At 56.1% G+C, this 19,885-nt stretch overlaps 3 protein-coding genes and 1 non-coding gene across 4 annotated transcripts; 1 reads left to right on the forward strand and 3 right to left on the reverse strand.

Moving 5' to 3' along the window:
• Window positions 1–564: 564 nt before the first annotated feature.
• Window positions 565–4,669, reverse strand: NPFFR1 (neuropeptide FF receptor 1). Its single transcript, XM_050305672.1, has 4 exons — window positions 4,537–4,669; window positions 2,566–2,865; window positions 1,730–1,829; window positions 565–1,392 (listed from the first exon to the last, which is right to left on the reverse strand). Exons 1-4 carry the CDS (start codon window positions 4,568–4,570, stop codon window positions 594–596), a joined length of 1,233 nt encoding a protein of 410 aa, XP_050161629.1. The 5' UTR covers window positions 4,571–4,669; the 3' UTR covers window positions 565–593.
• Window positions 4,670–5,617: 948 nt separating this feature from the next.
• LRRC20 (leucine rich repeat containing 20) lies at window positions 5,618–13,313 on the reverse strand. The gene is made up of 4 exons (XM_050305685.1): window positions 13,178–13,313; window positions 11,916–12,065; window positions 10,249–10,416; window positions 5,618–6,133 (listed from the first exon to the last, which is right to left on the reverse strand). The coding sequence occupies exons 1-4, from the start codon at window positions 13,257–13,259 to the stop codon at window positions 5,982–5,984; spliced, it is 552 nt and encodes a 183-aa protein (XP_050161642.1). The 5' UTR covers window positions 13,260–13,313; the 3' UTR covers window positions 5,618–5,981.
• A 706-nt stretch (window positions 13,314–14,019) lies between these two features.
• TRNAE-UUC (transfer RNA glutamic acid (anticodon UUC)) lies at window positions 14,020–14,091 on the reverse strand. Its single transcript has one exon. It is a non-coding gene; the product is annotated as a tRNA-Glu (tRNA).
• Window positions 14,092–14,200: 109 nt separating this feature from the next.
• Window positions 14,201–17,607, forward strand: EIF4EBP2 (eukaryotic translation initiation factor 4E binding protein 2). Its single transcript, XM_050305691.1, has 3 exons — window positions 14,201–14,355; window positions 14,997–15,173; window positions 15,258–17,607. The coding sequence occupies exons 1-3, from the start codon at window positions 14,217–14,219 to the stop codon at window positions 15,287–15,289; spliced, it is 348 nt and encodes a 115-aa protein (XP_050161648.1). The 5' UTR covers window positions 14,201–14,216; the 3' UTR covers window positions 15,290–17,607.
• Window positions 17,608–19,885: the final 2,278 nt, after the last annotated feature.

Below are 19,885 nucleotides of genomic sequence, written 5' to 3' on the forward strand. Positions count from 1 at the left end.
GCACGGCCGTAACAGCGTGGGTTGGGCTAGCGCGGCCACGGCAGCGTGGGGTGGCACAGTCCAGCGTGGCCGCAAGAGATCAGGTCCACCACGGCCGCAGCAGCGTGCTTTGGCACGGTCTGGCACGGCCGTGGTAGCAGGGTAGGATCCAGCACGGCATGGCTTGATCCACCACAACACGGCCTGGTCCAGCCAGCCCGTCGTGGCTTGGTCCGGACTGGGACAGCCACAACGCTGTGGTACGGCGTGGAGCAGCATGGCCATGATGGCACGGCTTGGGCCAGCACAGCCTGGCGTGGGCCACCAAAGAAAGGCCTGCACGGTCCTCCAAGCACGGCACAGGATGGCCCGTTCTCCCTCCCTGCTCCCTGCTCCCTGCCTGGAGCCACTCCATGGCCCCATGGCTGGACTGGAGCTGCGTGAAGGGGGTGCTGACAGAGCACAGGGTACCGGGGGCCTCAGGTGGTGCCCTCGGGGGGACAGCGGAGGAGCCAAGGCAGGGACATGGCATCGGTGGGACGTGCCTTTATTTCGGTGACCTGAGGGGCCAAATCCCTTCTCCCCATCCCGCGAGCCCGCGGTCCGGAGGCCGCTCAGCCGTCCCAGGCGGGGGCCCTGGCGCGGCGTGGGGCCAGCGGGCCCGACTCGGAGGCGGGGGGCGAGTCGCTGGTCGGGGCCCGCGTGAAGATGCGGTTGCGGGCGCCCAGGAAGGTCCCGCGGCCGTGGCTCCGGGGGGTGCAGGGCCCGCAGCGGCGGCACCCGAGCGAGCAGAGGGGGCTCCGGAAGACCTCCTGGAAGCCCCGTCGGAAGTTCTCGTTGAAGTAGCCGTAGATGATGGGGTTGGCACTGCTGTTGAAGAAGGCCAGCCAGTGGGCGAAGGGGTACACGTAGACAGTGACCAGGCGGAGCTGGCCCTCGCTCAGCCGCCCGTAGTCGATCAGCAGCATCAGCGTCCAGAGGGGCAGCCAGGAGACGGTGAAGAAGAGGGCGACAATGATGAGCATGTTGATGACCTTGGCCTTCCTGCGGGAGATCCTCCTCCCCTCCGGCTCCTCCTGGCCACGGGCTGGCGCCACCGACTTGAAGAGCTTGAAGGCGATGCGGGCGTACATGACGACGATGAGGGCGAGCGGGGCCACGTAGATGTGGGAGAAGAGGACGGCCGTGTAGATCCTCCGCATCCCCGTCTCGGGCCAGGCCTCCCAGCAGGAGTAGAGAGGGTAGGAATTGTTGTAGGTATCCACCATGAAGTGGTGCTCCTCCCTGGTGACGGTCAGGGTGATGGCAGCGGGGCACATGATGAGCAGGGCCAGCACCCAGATGATGGCGATGGTCAGCAGGGCTTTCCTCAGCGTCAGCTTCTGCCGGAACGGGTGGACGATGCAGCGAAATCTGTGGGAGGGCAGATGGCAGTGGCTTTGGGCAGCTGCTGGGATATCCCTGGGGAAGGAGGGCGACTGGGACCCGGGGGTGTAAAGGGAGGGTGAGGCTCTTTACATGACCCTTTTTGGTGCTGGGGGTAGGTTGAGGTGTCTCCAGCTTTGGTGTTTCCACGGTGGGGAAGGACAGCTTGCTGGAATGCCCCATGGACAGCTTAGTGGTCCTCACGGAGAGCTGGGACACACTCCTGGCATCCCCAGGAGCTTTCCCGTGATGGAAACCACACAGGACACCTGACCCTGCTGGAGGCAGTTGGTCCCCACATTCCCACATTCCCATGCCAACGTACCTCTCCACGGCGATGGCCACCAGTGTGAACACGGAGGCGGAGACGGACATGCCCTGCACCAGGCCACTCATTTTGCACATGGTGTTGTCAAAGGGCCAGCCTGTGAGGGGACACCGTGAAGGCTGTAGGTGCTTTGGGCTTGGCCAGGTGCTTTCAGATGTCCCCATCCACTGTGTTGTTGCTGGGGGATGCTAAACCCTGCTCCTAAAGGGGAGCTCATATGGACATTCTCCTAACAGCACAGATGCTTGGAGAAAAAAACCAGAATTGGTAAAAAAAAGATGCATATTACACTCTTAGAAACTCAAGGAAGATGGTGGCTGCCATTTCTCCTATCCTTATCTAGGGCTTGAGCTGTTGTCACAGGTTCCTACCTCGGGATCCTCGATAAGAAGGACTTTCATCTTGTTTCTTGACCCCAGTGCCAAGGCAATAAACGTATCCCACCCCATAATCAATAAATATAAACTCTGCCCTGTGACCCAGCTGCCACTGTGGCTGAATTCTGACAAATGTCACTCCTTATCTTTGGAAAGATCAACAGGCACAGCTGAGCCATCGTGGAAGAAGATGGATGCAGGAAGAAGAGGGCTTTTTGTCAGGGTTGCTTGATGAAGAAGGGCTGAACTTTTAATAAATATTCAAATGCAGCATTAAGGTTATTTTGCCCAAAATGGTCAAAACCTCAATGAATTACCACCACCATCCTCACCAAAAACACCACCCAGGGCTTGACCTCGTGCGTGTGAGGGGGCAGATGGTGCGTGGGTGATGTTCCTTCCCCCCACCACCTTCTCTCCCTGTCTTGTGTCTCGCCCATCCGCCGCCCCACTCACCTGTGATGAGGTTGTCCACCAAGGTGGTGGGCATGCAGAAGATGCCCACCAGCAGGTCGCTGATGGCCAGGTTGAGGAGGAACATGTTGGTGACCGTCCTCATCTGGCGGTTCTTCACCACCACGAAGCACACCAGGACGTTGCCGACCACGCACATGAGGAAGATGAAGGTGTAGGCCAGGATGAACATGAGGGCCACGGGGGAGGAATGCTGGTAGTAGGCCAGGAAGGTGTAGTTCTCCCTCGGGAGGTGGCTGTAGCTTGCAGTGCCATTTGGCCACCAGGTGCCACTGGAAGGGCCTGGGGAGGGAAGGCAGGAAAATGAAGCTGGGAGAGGGTAAAGCAATTATTCCCTTCCTTTCTTAATGCCCTCAGAGGTGGGGTTTCATGTTTATTCCAGTACCCAGACTGGCTGGGGCATGTCCTGCTGGGATCATCTCAGTGCCCCAGCAAAGTCTCCTCCTCCTTGGGTTGCAGCTGAACCTCCTTGGGTTGCAGCACATCAGCTGAATCATTATTTTACATCACTAGTTTTTTAATCATTCTTATTTATATAACTCTAATTCCTCATTATTAGAACAGCCCAGAACGCATCCTGATCACATGGGCTTTTTTTTTTTCAGGGATAAAGCAAGGAAATAAATCCACATCTTGACATTTCAGTGCTCTGGCCTTATGGGAAGCTGTATCCATGTGGTCCCCATCACAGCTGGCCTGGGAGCATCCCTACCCCCGGGTGGCTGCTGCTGCTGCTTCTCATTGTGCTTCCGAGGTTTACAGTTTGAGATTCCCAAAAATCGCATTCTCCCTGGCAAGCCTGCAGTACCTGAGGGAGAGGGACTGGGGCAGAGGAGACCTTGCCCTCTGTTTAACGTATAAAGCAATAACAATATGACTGTGATCATTAACTGGGAGCTTCTGACGGAGTGGGGGATGGAATTTTGTCACTACGGATTTAACAGCCAGCGGGTCTGGGCAGCTCCCACCCTCGGGTTTCCCCAGCCTTAGGCAGGCAGGGGGACGCGGGAGGATGCCGGGAGCACCAGCTGCCTGCAGTGGTGACGAGACTGGCTCCGGGAAAACCCAGCCTGCAATTTTAAGGCAAGAAAAAAAGCACATTTTAGCTCTAAGGCTCAGCCTAGCTGCCTGCAGGTCAGCCCTGCTCTGAGAAAGCCCCTCAAAGCCGCTGCGTGATGGGCAGCTGGAGCATCCCCCCATCCCCGTGCAGATGCCGGTGCTCAGCTCGCCAGCCGAGGTGCCTTTCCCAGCCACCGGGACTGCCGGGTTCCCCAGGGTTCCTGCCCGCAGGAAGGTCCCCTCCAGCCCCTATGACCCTGCCCGGGGTGCAGGATTTGGGCAACACGTTTCCAGCGGGGCTTTAGAAAGGTGCTGGACGGGTTTGCAGCTGAGGGACACAGGGAAAGGAGCCTCTGGGAGAGGCAAGAAAGCAGCGGGACTGGGGGCAAGATTCTCCAGCCAGTCGGCATCAGATGCACCCACATGAACCAGGAGCGATAGCAAAGACTGGAACGAGATTGCCCAAAATGTGCGATATTAACCCCAAAACTTTGCTGGACTTAACCTTTTTTTGGGCTGCAGTGCAGCATTGGCGTGAGGTGGGTGTCCTATGGAATTAGAGGCGGTTTTAAGAGCGAGGTGGAAGATGGGGAAAGGAAAATAAAGGGTGGCTGAGCACCCGGGGTTGGTGCTGGATGAATGGGTGGGTGGATGGATGAATGGGTGGGTGGATGGATGGATGGATGCAGGCATCCTTCATTCAGTGCTGACATCTCGGACGCGGTGATAAAGGGATGGGGGGACCGAACTGTGGTCGAGGGACCGCCTGCCTCCCTACCCGGCTGTGGGAAACCACCGCAGGGAAAGACTAGGTTGATGGAATAGGGGGCTGGGGACGGGGCGGGCGGCTTTTGCGGGGGGATAAGATAAAACAACCCGGGTTTTGGTACTCACCTCCGCCGGCCCGACCCGGCTCCGGGGGCTGCATCGCTGCCACGCGGGGGCTGCCGCCGGGGGTGGGGGGCAGTTTTGCCCCGGTCCCTCCCCCGGTTCCCCGCACCCGGTCCCGAGCCCCGGTGCCGCTGCCGCGGAGCCGCCGCGCCGCTTGCGGCTGCTCGGGCTGCAGCCGAGAAGGGGAGGGGGCGGCGGGGGGACAGCCTCCCATCGCCATGGATACCACCGGGGGACCCGCACGCAGCCCCCCACGGATGAGCCAGCGCGGGGGCGGGCGGCCCACGGCGGCCAGGAGAGAGAGGGAGCAGGTTCGCTGCCCCGGGAAGGTTCGGGGTCTGCGTCCCCCTCGCTGCCTCCGAGGTCCCCACACTGATGCTGGCAGCTGATGTTCCGTGTCCCCAGAAGCACCGGGGCGGAAAACATGCCAGGAGCCACAGTGCGGGTGGGGAGGACACCCCTCCATCACCCCACGCAGTCGGGAGAAGCAACACGATCTTTAGGGATGATGGTCCTGACTCCAAGATGCTCCATCATCCCCAACCTCAACAATCCGTCTCTTACCATGGTTTTTGACCAAAGTTTGGCAAGTCTAGACGTCAAATATTTACAGGATTAACCAGTCCTGGCTGGACACACTCCACTGGGAAGTGTTTGTCCCTTAAAAAAAAAAAACCCAAAGGAGCAGGACAGGGAGATGTTTAAACAAACCATTTTGAGATAACACCTGTGGTTTCTCCCAGGAGTTTGTGTTTTTCTTTTTTTGCAGGCAGCTACTGTGGCACGGGTGTGCTTGGCAGTGGCCTCCCTGCCACCGAGGAGCCGCTCACTCCAGTACATTTTTTCCTGGGAGAGAAAACAGCACTTCTTGGGGACCCACAGCACCCAGGAGGTGACTGCGCACACCTGGGGACTGGTTTGCTTCGAGTTCCATGGTGAAAAAAAAAAAAAAAGATGTGCAAAGGGGCTTCTTTGAGGGGAAGACTGATGATTCAAATGTAAACAGACACAACCCCCCCGGTGTAACAGGAAAGCGTTTAATCAGGCACTTGGCACACCGAGATGCGGGCAATTCCAGGGGGAACCCTTACGGCCCCAGGGGTGTCCCCCACCATCCCGGCTGCTCCCCATCACCGCCCGGGCAGGAAAGATGTAGCCGAACATCCAACTCCCCCCTGGCTTTACCCAAACCTCACACCACATGCACTGCAGCTCCTCTGCATCCCCCAAACGCACAAGCAGGAGATTCCCCGGCTCCGGAGCTGGCAGAGCCATCCCTTCAGGGAGGAGCCCCGCTGCTTGCTTTTAGTTAAGGAAAACCGAGGGACTGGCTGGCTCGCCGCGGGTTTGGGACAGGAATAGGGGCGTAGCAGGGGACTGACCTAAGCCAAACCACTCTCGTGGGCAGTCACCCCTCGGGACAGCTCGCCCGGCACCCTGAGACCCTGTCAGGCTTCGGGGCCGGGCTCCTCTGGTGACAGCAGCAGGTCGAAGGGGACGAGGGGCCGGACCAGCAGCCGCACCTCGGGGCCCACGGGGTTGTCCCGCAGGTTGAGGCTCCGCAGCGATGCCATGGACGCCAGCTTCTCCGTCGGCACCTCTGCAAAGAGAGCGCGCAGCTGAGAGCCCATCCCGCCGCCTCCTGCCGCGGAATTCGGAGGGGAGGAGCGGGGGAAAGCTCCTCTTGGTGGGCAGCCTGGAGCTCAACCTGCTCCGGCCGCTCTGCGGGCTTTGATCGGAACAGGAACATAATGAAATCCTAAATTATGTGTCTGCTCCAGCAAATGGTTACCGGGTTGGGCTTGATGATCTCAGAGGCCTTGTCCAATGATCCTGTCATTCTGTGAAATGCCTTGGCAAGAACACCGTCATATCCAATGTGGACACCGCCCTCCAGTTCTCCCCGTCCTAATAAACCCCCTGCTGGGGCGCTAAACTGGTGTTCAAAGACTTATTCCCCGATTTTATTCGCAGCGTTGCAATGCCCAGGAGCCCTCACCAGGCTAACGGGAGAGCACGTCATCTTTGCCCTCGTTGGACAGGCTGCCAAATGGCTCTTGGCCACCAAAAGGCACCCTCCTGTTTTGCAATTTCCACGAATTCGGATGTTTTCCTTTAGAAAACATTACATTTACAAACTTAACATTGATAAAAGGTGCAGTTTTCCTGGATGGTCCCAAAGTGAATCCACCGAGGGCAGAGGAATGAGACTGATACAAAAATGTGACCATTTAGCTCATTCAAAGGTGATAGATTTTTTTGTTCCAAATCACAATATTTTGGGCTTGCCTGATTCACCAAAACCAATTTCTTTTTAATTTAGCCACCAAAAGGCCAAGAGCCTTTTATGTCCCAGCTCCCATTTCTTCTGCCAACACCCAGAGCAGACCTGTGGTGTTGTAATTATAGCTGGATGATTATGTGATTTTTAGACCATGAAACTTATTTTACACCGGGAAAAGGCTCAAACACTTCAATACCTTTGTTTTTTCCCCTCATTCTCCTCCAGGAAACAGTGCTATTTGCCATACATGTATTCCTTAGCAGCTCATCTCTCATCAGGCAGAGCTTCACATGATTGTTTTTAATAACTCTTCTTCATGGTGGATTTTTTCTCCTGTATCATTTTGCTATTTTTTCCCCCCTAGAGGCACAAAACCAATGTTCTTTTTTCATAGATCTTCCTGTTTAATCATCTTCTAAGTCTATGCAGCGTGATAAAGTTAAAAGTGCTTACCCCCACTTGGCTTGAATTTAGGGAGTTAAGGAAATTATTTTAGGGACTAAGCCTTGCCCTGGGTGGAAACAGCTGAGCTCTGCACCTTAATTCCAGGTAAGGAGTGGTGACTCACCCCAAGCATGAAGGGACAGGCAGAGCACACAGTGCAGCCTGTAGCTGTAGGGTTGTGCTATGGGAGCCCCAAATTCCTCTGTAAACAACCCAAAACATCTGTTACTGGCTTCCCAGTAGATAAGGCACTTGTGTTTGAGCCTGAATTATTTATGCTGGCTTTGCCAGTCAAGTAAAAAGAGGGGCAAAAAAAAAAGGCTGTTCCTGATTAGAGCAGAATATGATGAGTGACAAACCCAGTTCCACCAGATGAAAGGGATGCTGAGGGACTGGGAGGCATCTGAGGAGGTGGATATGAAAGGGCTGTGAGGCGTCTGGGGAGCTGGTGATGAACACTAACAGCCATCTGTGTCTGCAAATTGCAGGGGAAGGACCCTGCTCAGCTCAGAGCTGCTTCCCTGTCACCTTTCAGCATCACCCACATCCTGTGGTGGCACAGGCTCCTCCCAGGCTCCTCCAAACCTGCTGGTGGAGACCCCACTCACCGGCACTTCTGTGGTTGTTAACAAAAATGCCTTTTCCGTGCCATTATCTCACATCAAGAGTGATGATAGAACCATGGAGTGGTGTGGGTTGGAAAGGGCCTTAAAGATTGTTTCATTCCACCCCCTGCCGTGGGCAGGGACACCTTCCTCTATCCCAGGTTGCTCCAAGCCCCATCCAACCTGGCCTTGGACGCTTCCAGGGATCCAGGGGCAGCCACAGCTTCTCTGGGCACGCTGTGCCAGGGCCTCCCACCCTCACAGGGAAGAATTTCTTGCTAATATCCAAACCAAACCTACTCTCTTCCAGTTTAAAACCATTCCCCCTTCCATTCCCATCATCCCCAAACCATTCCCATCACTACATGTCCTTGGGACTACAAAATTAACCACAGTTGCCCCCAGCAGTGACCTCCCCAGCCTTGGCAGTAATCTCAACATCATCCCTATTGAACTATTAATCAGAGAATAAAGGAAAGAGAAGCAGAAGCTCCAGGCACCCAAACATCCCCATGGATCTGGGAGCTTAAACCCCTGATTTGATATAAGTCTAATTATCAGGGAAAGAGTTAAAAGCACTGACAGTAATATGTACATAATTACAGTCCAAGTGTAAGAGCTTATTGAGATGAAAAGGCCTGGTTGTGGCACAGAATGTCTGCTTTCACAGAGCCCACAGGCTCCAGGCAGGCACTAATTAATCTCCTTTTACTCTTGTTTCCCTTTGGCTGGAAAACAGCACCTACACCCTCCAGTTCAATATGTCTTAGTAGGTCACTCAGCCCTTTTGCAGAAGGTGATTTTAAATCGGGTTTGCAGCTCTGGATTGAGTTCCTCCAGCATCTCTGGGAGGGCAGGGGGGCACCAGCACTGGCACAGCACCACCAACCAGGTGATCTGAAACCTTCCACTGATGGAGAAAGTCATGATCCTATCCCAACATCCTCCTAAAGAGAGCTGGAGAGGGGCTTTGGATTAGGGTATGGAGTGACAGGTTAAGGAGGAATGACTTCACGCTGACAGGGGGGTGTTTAGATGACATATTAAGCAGAGATTCTTCCCTGTGAGGATGGTGAGGTTGCCCAGAGAAGCTGATGGATATTTCTGTGTGCTGAAATCCTACTTGGCTGTTAAGGAAAACCCAAATTTGTGCCAGTTAAATTCAAAGTGATGGACTCTCCTTAACGCTCCTTCTGCTATTGTGCCAGGCTAGCATGGGAGGAGAAGGTATCTCTGTACATATATTTATAATAAAATATAGTATATTTGTAATAAAATATAGTATATATATAGTATACATATATACTATATATATAAAGTATGAAACCATATTAGTACGTAAAAAATGCACATATATAGAGATATATAGATATAAACACAAACTCATGTGTAGGTGGACCTAGAAGGTATTTGGGAAGGACTGGCAGGAGCAGTGTGATTGCCCAGACTCTCCTTTCCTTGGAAAAATGGGCCAAAGCCCCCTGGCTTTGTAGCCTCTACCTTTTCCTTTTCCAGAAAATGTATAAAATAAGATAATCTCCCCTCTTTCTGCAGCTAGACAGCACATTTTACCTTGAAATTGTTAAACTTTACTCTTTTTTATTCTTCCCTAGTCTGACACCAGCAGCCAAGGGCAGCCTGGTTTCTCTGGCTCCCACGGAAGCGATATTTAACGTGCAGTGTTTCTGCAGGCACGGCCGGGGAGCAGCTGATGTGATGCTGTTAATGAAACTCCTGTTGCAGGGAGCAGCTTTCCCAGCAGCAGCTGAAGCAATCCCAGATAAAACAGCAGAACTGAGTGGACTCGATATTCTCCTCCCGGGGATCCGTGTGGGCCGTGGGATGCTCCAGCCTGGGCTCTTTGAAAGCTCCCTCCTACATAAATCCCCTTTTATCTGAGCGCAACAGCTGCCCCCTTTGCCCGGCTTTTGGGGACTCCGAAGGCTTCAGCTTTGCACATGAAAGATTTTCCTGCCACTGCGGGGTTGAGGGATGAGCGGTTCTTACCATTCCTTTAATTTCATTTTCAGGGGACTCTGCAGTGTTGCGGCTCCTCCTTGCCCCGGGGAATGTTCAGGTGGGCTTGTGCCCTTGCAGCGAACATCCCAGCCCCGGGGGCGCTGGGCTCTGCACTCACATCTCTTTTTGGAGAATCTGGTGATTTTGAGTCAGCCCGGCTGGAGGTGCCTTTAAGAGCCGTGTCCCAGCGCGGTGAACAGAGCGACTTGAATGGGGCTTGATTCCCTCAGCGCCTGCAACGCCTTCTCCCCCGGCGTGCGGTGAAAGCATCGGAAAGGCCAAGTGGCTACGAGGGTTCTGGCTATTTAGCACCTCCCCTGCACCCCTGTGCCCTCACCTCGGGTGGGAAAAGGCCCTCCTCACCTGCAATCTCGTTCTCTTCCAGGTCGATGGTCTCCAGGGAAGGGACAGTGGCCAGGGGCTCGGGGAAGCGCCGGAACCTGTTTCGGGAGAGGTTGATGGCCCGGAGGTGCAGCAGGGAGGTGATTTCCTCGGGCAGGCGGTGCAGGTAGTTGCCTGCCAGGTTGAGCTCTGTGAAGAGGGAAGAGAGGCTGTGGGGAAATAATTCATTAATTTAATGAAGCCTCTGTCCTCCTTGGGCTGTCAGGTCCGGCAGTCGGTTTCCAACTGCAAAAATGGGAATGTTTTGCTATTTCCCGTGGTGTGCCATTGTACTTTTGCCTGCTGGGAATGCCACTTCGAGGACTGATGTTTTCCTTGGCTTCCTCAGGCTTTGCTAATGAAGCCTGTGCTGCATTATGCAAGCAGGGGATGTAAAAATGAGGAATATTTCCTAGTAAAGTCAGTGCAATTACCTCCCCCATGGACACTTGTCATGGCTTAAGGATGGTTCTCTATCTTCATGTGCCTGAAAGCCTCCTGAGGAATAAACAGAACGGGGAAGAAATGTGCTTATATGTGAAAAATAACTCTGTAGGGTTCACCCTTCTGTGATGTTTCCCCAGAAATGAGCTCCTGTGGGGCCAGGAGGAGCTCTCCTGCACTGAAATCCGTAAGCCATGGGAACAGAACGTAAACCCCACCGTCCCAGCGCCCTTCTCCAGTGACACAGGGCTTTCTGCTCTATAAATACCCACAGGAGCTGCCCTGCCCCTGCTAATACCTGGTATTTATAGGTCCTGCCTTATTCAGGCTGTCCCTAGCCCTGAGGCATCTCTACCCAGCAACAGCCCTGCTGAGACCTGGCGTGTTCATCATCACCAGAGTGATTTGTTCACTGGTGGAGCAAAGCCCTTGCTGGAAACCAAGCTTTTTTTCCCTTTAGGGTTTGTTGTGGTGTCTAGCAAATGAAAATTATTTCCTTTACTCGACATGTTTCTTTTTCCCAGCCTAGGGGAGCTCCAGCTCCACAACAAGAGAAAACCTCTCCAGACACACCCCACAGTGCCAGTCGTGTGGCACATTCTGCAAGTGAAATAATTGATTTTATAAGCTGCCAGAGCAAGCCCAGTGCAGTTTCCAGGGTTCAGTATCGTGGTACTGGATGCTCTGAGTGTTTGAATGGCCGTGTTTTGGTGAATTAGCTTCTGGCTGCTTTCGCTGGGCTCCACAGGGATGTGTTCTCATAGCACTGATGACCATCCCCATTTCCCGCGGTGATTAACTCTCACTGATAGCTCGCGAAGGGGACTAATTAACCAGCACCGAGCCAGCATGCCTTCGGCAGCCTGGAATGCCCCATCTCCGCCATCCCCCGTCATCCCCAGGCTGCCTTTACTGTCCTCTTCCATCCCCAGTCCCATCCTTGGAGGGAGCTGGAGGATGATGGATGACCCCCACAGCAGCCTGGCCACTGCTGGAAGGTGTCAGAACACGGGGGTAAGCAAAAACAGTGCCCTCTTCCTGCAGAGGGGTGGGAACCACTAGGAAAAATGGATTTTTGGGAGCCTGAATAAGTCTGCTTGGAATGAGGTGTGAGCACAGAGGAGTGAAAACCCGGAGACTCCCGGGTGCTGTGCCCCTGGGGGCTCTTTGAGGGCGCCGGGGGTGTGGGAATGGCTGTCCCTCACCTCTCAGTTGGCTAAAGGTGGTGACAAATCGGCTGGTGATGGACTTGAGCTCGTTGTTCGCCAGGGAGATGCGATGGATCCCCTCGGTGACGCTTCTCATGGCTTTGTAGATTCCGACGGGGAAGGTCATCAGCTTGCAGTTGGCCAGATCTGCCCTCGGAGAGAACCCAGGCACCTCGTAATGCACCCAGCCGGGATGGAGCCCTGGTTCCACCTGGTTTGCCACCCCTTATTCCTCCCCTTGCCCATCTGACTGCTGTTCCCTGCCTACTCCATTACAGGGATATTTGCAGCCACTTCAGCAAGCACCGGGAGTTTGATCGCATCAGGAATGCCAGGGCTGTTCTGCCTTAGGCGTTCGACCCTAAATCACATTGCAACAGCGTCCAGGCTGCAATGTCCTTTGGGAATCCCTCAGCCAGCCTGTCCACGTCTAATAACTTCAGTCATCCCCCTTCCCTGTGTCCCTAAATCCCTGGGGATGCTGGAGCAGGGCAGAGATGCAGCCTCCACCACCGATGGGGACGGAGCAGGGCTTTCCATGGGCGTGCTCCTCGCTGGTGATGGGTGTTTGTCCCATAGCAAGCAGCCAGGAAGGGAAGAGGGTTTAGCTGTGCTTCTCACCTCTCGGCGATCTCGTTTTGCTATGAGTTGTTTCTGCTTCCCTTCCTGGGAGATGCCGGGGATGGAAACCTCGAATCCCGGCCCCGTGATGCTCAACCCGAGCTCCGCTTCCTCCCCCTCCCCAAAGCCGCGAGCTCGGTCCTCCCACGCTTCCCTCGCTCGGGAGGATGCGGAGGGGCCGAGTGATGAAGCTCCAGCCCCAGGCGTACGCTGGTTTATATCCCAGCACCGGGAATCCAGCAGGAATTAAAATGAGCGGCTTTCATCCCTCTCCTTTGATGAGCAACTGCCGGCACTCGGATATCAGCTGGAAACGAGGGGTGAAATTACGGGAAAACACAAATCTGACAAGGCAACGTGGCGAAGCCCCTGCTCCTGCCATCGCCTGCAAGGAGGGACTGTGTCCCCGAGGCATGTCCTGTGGGATTACGCGCCGTGGCTGGGAACCTGCTCTAACTCTGGGGGGCCGAGAGCCCTTTCGGGGAGCCTTTCCCTCCTCCGGAGCCGCAGGTGCAGCGCCCGTGGGGAATGCCGACAGCTTTTTTTAGACCGTCGCAGCAAAAAATAGAGCCCTGCTCACGGATACCCGATCCTCCTCCGGGCCCCGAGCGGGAGCCGAGACGGAGCTCGGGGCTTACCCAGGGAATCCGTTTTGTTCTCCACCGTGTCGTTCACCTTCCTGGCCACACGGGCCACCGCCTCGCCCATCCTCTTCTGCATGTGGGCACCCGGTCCCGCCGGGAACGCGCGCCGGGCGGGGGGATCCACGGCTGGAGGAGGAAACCGGCCACTCCGGCCTCTCGGGGAAGGGATGCTAAAAATAACCCGCGGGATCAGTGTTCCCAGGGGAGGGAGGGAGAGAGGCTGTGCTGGGGCTGGCATGTCCCCCAGGGATGAGATTCCCGGCTTTCCAGGATGGCACGTTTGGGATACAGGGATGCATCCCCTTTGTTGGTACGGGATATGGAGATGAATCCCATTCCCTGGCTTGGAATATGGGATGCATCCCATTTCCTTGTTTGGGATAGGAGGATCCATGCCGTTTCCCTGGTTTGGGATAATGGGAGGAATTCCATTTCCTTGTTTGGGATATGGGGATGCACCCCATTTCCTTGTTTGGGATATGGGGATGCACCCCATTTCCTTGTTTGGGATATGGGGATGCATCCCTTGTCCTTGTTTGGGATATGGGGATGAATCCCATTTCCTTATTTGGCATATGGGGATGCATCCCATCTCCTTGTTTGGGATGTGTGTGTGTGTGTGGGGGGAGTCCACGCCGTTCTCCTGGCTTTGGTATAAGAGGACGAATCCCATTTCCCTGGCTTGGCATATGGGGTGCACCCCCTTTTTCCCCACCAACTCCGCTCGGCTCGGCCTTGCCAAAACATTTCGGCGGAAGGAACCGCGGGCAGGATGGGATGGGCAAGACATCCCCTCATCCAAAAAAAACCACCACCCAAACAAAAAGCACTCCGCCTTCCCACGCCGGGAGTCGAACCCGGGCCGCCTGGGTGAAAACCAGGAATCCTCACCGCTAGACCACGTGGGAGCGCCGTGCTGGGGCCGGGCGGCCCCGCGCCTGCCCCCTGGCGGCCGCGCCCGGGGAGGGGGTGGTGGCGGCGGGGGCGGCGCCGCCCGGGCCGCGCCGCCTCCGCGGGGACAAAGCGCGGGGCCATGTCGAACGCCGGCGGCCGCCAGCCCAGCCAGAGCCGGGCCATCCCCACCCGCACCGTCACCCTCAGCGACGCCGCGCAGCTGCCCGCCGACTACTGCACCACCCCCGGCGGGACGCTCTTCTCCACCACGCCGGGAGGTAAAAGCGCCCGGCCCGCCCGCGGGGCCTGCGGGGCAGCGCGCCCGCCCGCTGCGGGCGCCGCGTGTCGTGCCTATCGCGGGCGTGTCGCGCCCGTACCCCCTCTGTATATGTGTGCCGTCTGTCTGTAGCGCCTGCCGCTTGCTCTCCTTAGAGCAGCGCGCTCGGAGGTGGGTTTATTGTTTTCCCGGAGCGCGGAGGGTCCCGGCGGGGCGGGAGCCGCGTCCCGGACGGGGCGGCGGGAGGCCCCGGTGGGACACGGGCACCGGGACTCGGGGCTCGGCCCTATCGGCACATCCCTCGTCCCTGTCCGGGGGGGTGTGGGGGACACACACGGGGCGTTTCGGGGTGCCACATCCATCGGCATCCCCCTGGACGCGTGCTCAGCCCTGCCACGAGTTTGCCAGCCGGGCGGGACAGCCGGGACCCAGGTGCCGCTGGGGCTGTTTGTCCAGCGTGGAATTATCGCGTGTCGTGCCCAGATAAGAGCGGGCAGAGCGGCAGCGCGCACCCCCCTGCCCTCCCCGCCGGTCCTTGGCGGAGAGCCTCGGCTGGGACGCCCGTCCCACCGGGAAACTCCTTCTGCAAACAAGCGCGGCCGAACCGGATTCCCGCACTCTCCTCCCGCCTCCCCCCTCCAGGCACCCGGATCATCTACGACCGCAAGTTCCTGCTGGACCGCCGCAACTCCCCCATGGCCAAGACCCCGCCGTGCCACCTCCCCAACATTCCCGGCGTCACCAGCCCCGGCGAGGCCGGCGAGGAGCCCAAAGAGGACAGCAACAGCCTGAACCACCAGGAGGGGAAGCCATCCATGGGTAAGGGATCCCCCCGGGGTGGGCTGGGGAGATTTGGGGGTGGGGGGGTGACCCCCTAACAAATCTCTCCTTGCATCTTACCAGGGGACGACGCTCAGTTCGAGATGGATATCTGAGCAGGAACCACGGAGAGGCAGCGACTCCCCAGACCTGTGCACCCCCCATTCGGCTTAGCAGGACCTGTCCCAGCGAGGTGGAGGTGGCAGCGGGTCCCCACCAGCGTCCCCCTCCCCACCCGCCTCCCTTTTTTTTGGGGAGTGCAGCTCTGTCTTGTCCCCCTTTGTGGGTGACCAGTCCCAGCATGTGCCGGATGGAGCATCCCTTCTGGATCCGGCCCTATTCCTCCTCCTCCACCCACCAACAACCTGATCTCCACCGGGCTTCCTTCTAAAACATCCCTTTGCCTCTTGTGCTGCCTCGTGCCCCCTCAAAAACCCCCTCCTGTTACCCCAGACCTCCCATTGCCGGCAGCTTGCCGGAGCTGCGTCATCCCCTTCGCCCCCTTCTCCCAGAAAATTTGGGCAGCCTCTTGGGAGGAGGGGGAAAATCCCTCCTAGAATCATGTGCCCGCTTGCACCCCGGGGAGGGTGTTCTTTGAGCCTTCCCCCCCCCCAGGATGTGCTGGCATTCAGCAGAGGACAACTTTGGCAGCCCGTTCCCTTTGGTGCTCCGGGGGTCCGACATGGTCCCAGTGGCGTTGGCCAGCGCGCCCAGGACTCTCCTACCTGGATTTCTTCCATCGTGGCCCTTCAAACCAGGAGCTGTGTCCCCGACCCACCAGCCAGGACTCGCAGTGACATAGCCATATGTTAGAAAAATCCCTTGCTTTTATTTTTTTGGTACTAAAAAGGGGCACTTTAATCCCAACGACTCTTTTTCCGGGCTGGGGACGAGTGCCTCGGGGAAAGTGCTTTGTAGTGCTCTTTTTTTTTTTTTTTTTTAAACCCACCTCCCGGCCCTTTAAAATGTGAATAATACAGGAGGGAGATCCCTCGGCACCGCTGGATGTCTCAGGAATCGCTGGGTGTCCCCGGGGATTCGGGGGCTCGCCGGCGAGGCACCGCAGGGATGGGGTGCTCCATGTGCGGGGTGCTGGCATCGGTGCTGTCTTCCACTTGCTCCTTGGGATGGGACTTCCCCCCCACCTCCATCATGCTGCCATGGATAAAGGATTTCCATGTTAACCTCCCTGCCATCGGCAGCTTTGCCAGCCTGGCATGTCACGGCCATCCCGTGCCTGGCATCTTGAACCCCTTCCCCCCCTCCAGAGATGGGATTTATTTTTCCTCCTCCCTTGCCTTGACGAGCAGTGCTGGGTGAGGCTGTGCATGGCAGGGCTGTGCTGTGCCCCCCCCACCAATCCCACCAGCCCTCCTGTTTTGATTTCTCCTGCCTGCCGGGAGCCATCACCAGCTCCGCAACCTTCTCAAGTGCCATTTTATCAGCCCCCCACCTGAGTGCCTGCTCCATCCACCCTCCCTCCCTCGCCGGGGTCACCCCCCCACCTCGGTACCCAGCCCTGGGGGATCCGTGGCTCTGCGTGCCGGGGACAGGGACGTCCCACAGGCTCTGTGCACTTTCCATCCCGTAATTTATTTCTCTAGGCGTGTTTGGTGCGGGTCGGCGCGGTGGCTGGTTGCGGGCTCCCATCTTCCAACTGCCTTTCTCTTGAGAGAGAGGGGCTGCCGCTCGTTTTGGGTGGGGGGCACGGGGGGAAAAACCAAAAGCACAACCCAAGGGGATTGGGATGTCTTTCCCATCTTTGTCCCTCGCACGGGAAGCACGAGGTGAACACGTAGCCCGGCCGTCGTAGGCGCGCGAGTGAGTGAGTGCAAGTGGAAATAATGTATACGCGTGTGGGTGGGTGGTGATGAGACACACACAAATATATATATTATATATAAATAAAATATATTTTCCTTAAAGCGAAGATCCTAGGAGGTCGGTTAGGCCCTCGGATCGAGGGAGTGGCAGGGGCAGGGGGCGAGGACATCCTTTGTGGAGCCACCGTGGATGGGGGGACCCACCCGGCGCCCTCGGCACAGCTGCTCGTTTTGGGAAACCTGCTCTCCAAGCCAAAAATGATCAGACAATATCCAAGGACAACGTAACTTACAGACAGGAGCCTGAGGGAAAACACTTCTTTTGTTGTTTGTTTTTCTTTTTTTCTAAACGCCCCCTTTCCCAACCTCCTTTTGTCTCTGTTCCCCATCCCAGTGCCTTTCTCCCGGTTCTCTTTTATGATCGGGCTCGGGGCTGAAGAGCAGGGAGGGAGTGCCTGGCCTCACTGGGCCATTCCTCTGCTAGTCAGGGGATCCATTTGGGATTTTTGTTGGTTTTTTACCGTCTCTTCAAGCAGGTGTTTGGGAGGAGAAAAGCTCTCGCCAGTGGTTGCTGTTACAGTGAGATCAATAAAGATCTTGATTCTATTAAATCAAGGTGCTGGAGTTTTCTTCTTCTTCTTCTTGCTTGGGGTGCAAGGAGGATTTTCCCTTCCCTTTGGAGCAAACCCCCTTGCAGGTCAACCCCCACTGGTACAGAGAGCAGGGGAGGGTCAAACCCAGGACCAACAGCAGAGGGTTAAGGGGGGACTCAATTGCAAAATGTCATGCACAGAAAAATCTGATTTTCCCACAAAGAGGTCTCTCGTGTCCAGAATTGCCCCAAATTGATAATTTGTCCTGTTTCTAGTTGAGTCTGCCCCATCCCTGGAAGCATTCAAGCCATGTTGGACAGGAGTTGGAGCAACCTGGGTTAGTGGAAGGTGTCCCTCCCCATGGCAGGGGGTGGAACAAGATGGTCTTGAAGGTCTCTTCCAACCCGAACCATTAGTATATGTTATTATATTATATATATATGTTAGTATATTATAATTTAAAATGTTTTTTAAAGTTTTTAAACCAGGTCAGTCTCTTTTATACCATCCCCTCTAACTGGGGAAGGGTCTGAGCAGCAAAAGCCTTTCCCCCCCTGGCAGGAAGGGATGGGCAGCACGGGGTTGTCCTCTCCCTCTGGCTACAGAGGGTGCCCCCCAACTTTTGTGGGTGTTTCAGCAAACTTGGGGATGCAGCTCTGTGTGTGAAATACCACAGTGACATGCTGCATTCCCAAAACGCTCAGTCCCGTGGGATGGAGACGGGAGCGATTGAGACCTGGTTTGGGTTCACCCTCGGTGCACCCTGGTTTGGCCTCGCTCAGTGTGGTCCTGCTGTGACCTCCCATGGATTCAGAGCTCATTGCAACATTTTAATTCTGCAGCGTCAGGGAATTTCGGAGCGTGCATACAGAACACGATGGGAAAAATGCTGACGAGGCATTTGGGAGCTTCTTTCCTCCGGGTCTGGCTTTGCTCCTGTGACACCAAGCTCGTGGGGGGGGGGAGACAATCGGTTTCCTCCAAAATTTTGGGGTGTTTTTTATTTGTTAATCCTGGCATCTGAAGCCCCTGCAGTGAGGTGTGTGCCTGTGTTCCGCTTTGGATGTGCTCCTCCCCTGAGGAGTTGCTACGCGCTGAATCGGGAGCTAAAAATGGAGAATTAAAATAAAATAAGTTTCAAAAAAGTTATAAAATGTCAGTCTGGGACTCTGAAATGCAGCAGAGCAGCTCAGGGCAGGGTGTTTCAGCTGAGCTGGAGGCCGGGAGCCTGGCTAGTGTCTAGGATCCTGATGAACAAACTTTCCAGCCCTGCTTTCCAGCCGTTACCATTTTCGGACTGCCTCCGGCCCGCGTTTACATTCCTGTCCCTCCTTCCCAGCACCACTGCAAGTGTTAATGCCATTCTTCTCCTCTTCCTTCAGCCTGTTGGTGTCCTATAAGCACTGATCCGGAGCAGCACGGCAGCTGTGGGTGGGAGCTGGCATTGGGGTTCTCCCAGAAGGGGGGCTCTGAGGGCCCCTGTTTTTAACTCAGATGAAATGTGGGAGGGCAGGTAGGAGCTGAAGGGATTGGGGTTTTGTGGATTAGCTAAAATAGCACGTTTCCATGGCAGTGGGGGAAACCTGAAGCCACCTGATGGCTTCAGGCTGTGGTGTGCTGGACACCAGCAGACGAGCAGACCTGGATGCTGGACCTGCTGGTGCAGGTGGAGTCATGGCAGGGACCCACCATGCTGCCTGTATGTGCTGGGAAGCAGCTGGGTGGGCAGGAGTCTTTTATTTCCTGGGAGTTTGAGTGGCCTGAGCAAGGAGGGATGGCTCTGAAGTCTGGGAGTTGGGAGCTGCCCTGATATTTCCTGTGGAACCAGGCTGGGTGAGCTGGAGGTGTTCAGCCTGGAGAAGAGAAGGCTCTAGGGACATCTTGGAGCCCCTTTCGGTGCCTAAAGGGGCTCCAAGAGAGCTGGAGAGGGACTCTGGACAGGGGCCTGGAGGGACTGGATGAGGGGGAATGGCTTTGCACTGCCAGAGGGCAGGGTTAGATTAGATATTAGGGAGAAATTTTACCCTGTTCCAGGGGGGAGGCCCTGGCACGGGTTGCCCAGAGAAGCTGTGGCTGCCCCATCCCTGGAAGTGTTCAAGGCCAGGTTGGATGAGGTTTGGATCAACCTGGGCTAGTGGAAGGCGTCCCTGCCCATGGCAAGAGGTGGAACTAGATGGTCTCTAAGGTCCCTTCCAATCCAAACCAGTCTGTGTACAAAAGGAGCAGGGCAAGGGCTCCCTGCAGGCCACCTCACACCAATCCCAGCCTGGATCTACCAACATCCCTCACCCTGGCC

The sequence above is a fragment of the Myiozetetes cayanensis genome, unplaced genomic scaffold (assembly GCF_022539395.1).
Source record: "Myiozetetes cayanensis isolate MyiCay16 unplaced genomic scaffold, myiCay2020 scf10, whole genome shotgun sequence".
In the NCBI taxonomy this organism is placed as follows: Eukaryota; Metazoa; Chordata; class Aves; order Passeriformes; family Tyrannidae; genus Myiozetetes; species Myiozetetes cayanensis.

Excerpts from the sequence above, each read along its gene's own strand:
- NPFFR1 (XM_050305672.1), bottom strand. The coding sequence starts at position 4,570 with ATGCAGCCCCCGGAGCCGGGTCGGGCCGGCGGAG. Across the intron at positions 2,866-4,536 it reads GCCGGGTCGGGCCGGCGGAG|GCCCTTCCAGTGGCACCTGG; the intron begins GTGAGTACCAAA and ends TTCCCTCCCCAG. Across the intron at positions 1,830-2,565 it reads GGTGGACAACCTCATCACAG|GCTGGCCCTTTGACAACACC; the intron begins GTGAGTGGGGCG and ends GTCCCCTCACAG.
- EIF4EBP2 (XM_050305691.1), top strand. The coding sequence starts at position 14,217 with ATGTCGAACGCCGGCGGCCGCCAGCCCAGCCAGAGCCGGGCCATCCCC. Across the intron at positions 14,356-14,996 it reads CTTCTCCACCACGCCGGGAG|GCACCCGGATCATCTACGAC; the intron begins GTAAAAGCGCCC and ends TCCCCCCTCCAG. Across the intron at positions 15,174-15,257 it reads GGAGGGGAAGCCATCCATGG|GGGACGACGCTCAGTTCGAG; the intron begins GTAAGGGATCCC and ends GCATCTTACCAG.
- LRRC20 (XM_050305685.1), bottom strand. The coding sequence starts at position 13,259 with ATGCAGAAGAGGATGGGCGAGGCGGTGGCCCGTGTGGCCAGGAAGGTG. Across the intron at positions 12,066-13,177 it reads GAACAAAACGGATTCCCTGG|ATCTGGCCAACTGCAAGCTG; the intron begins GTAAGCCCCGAG and ends CTCCGAGGGCAG. Across the intron at positions 6,134-10,248 it reads GGAAGAGAACGAGATTGCAG|AGGTGCCGACGGAGAAGCTG; the intron begins GTGAGGAGGGCC and ends CTCTCTTTGCAG.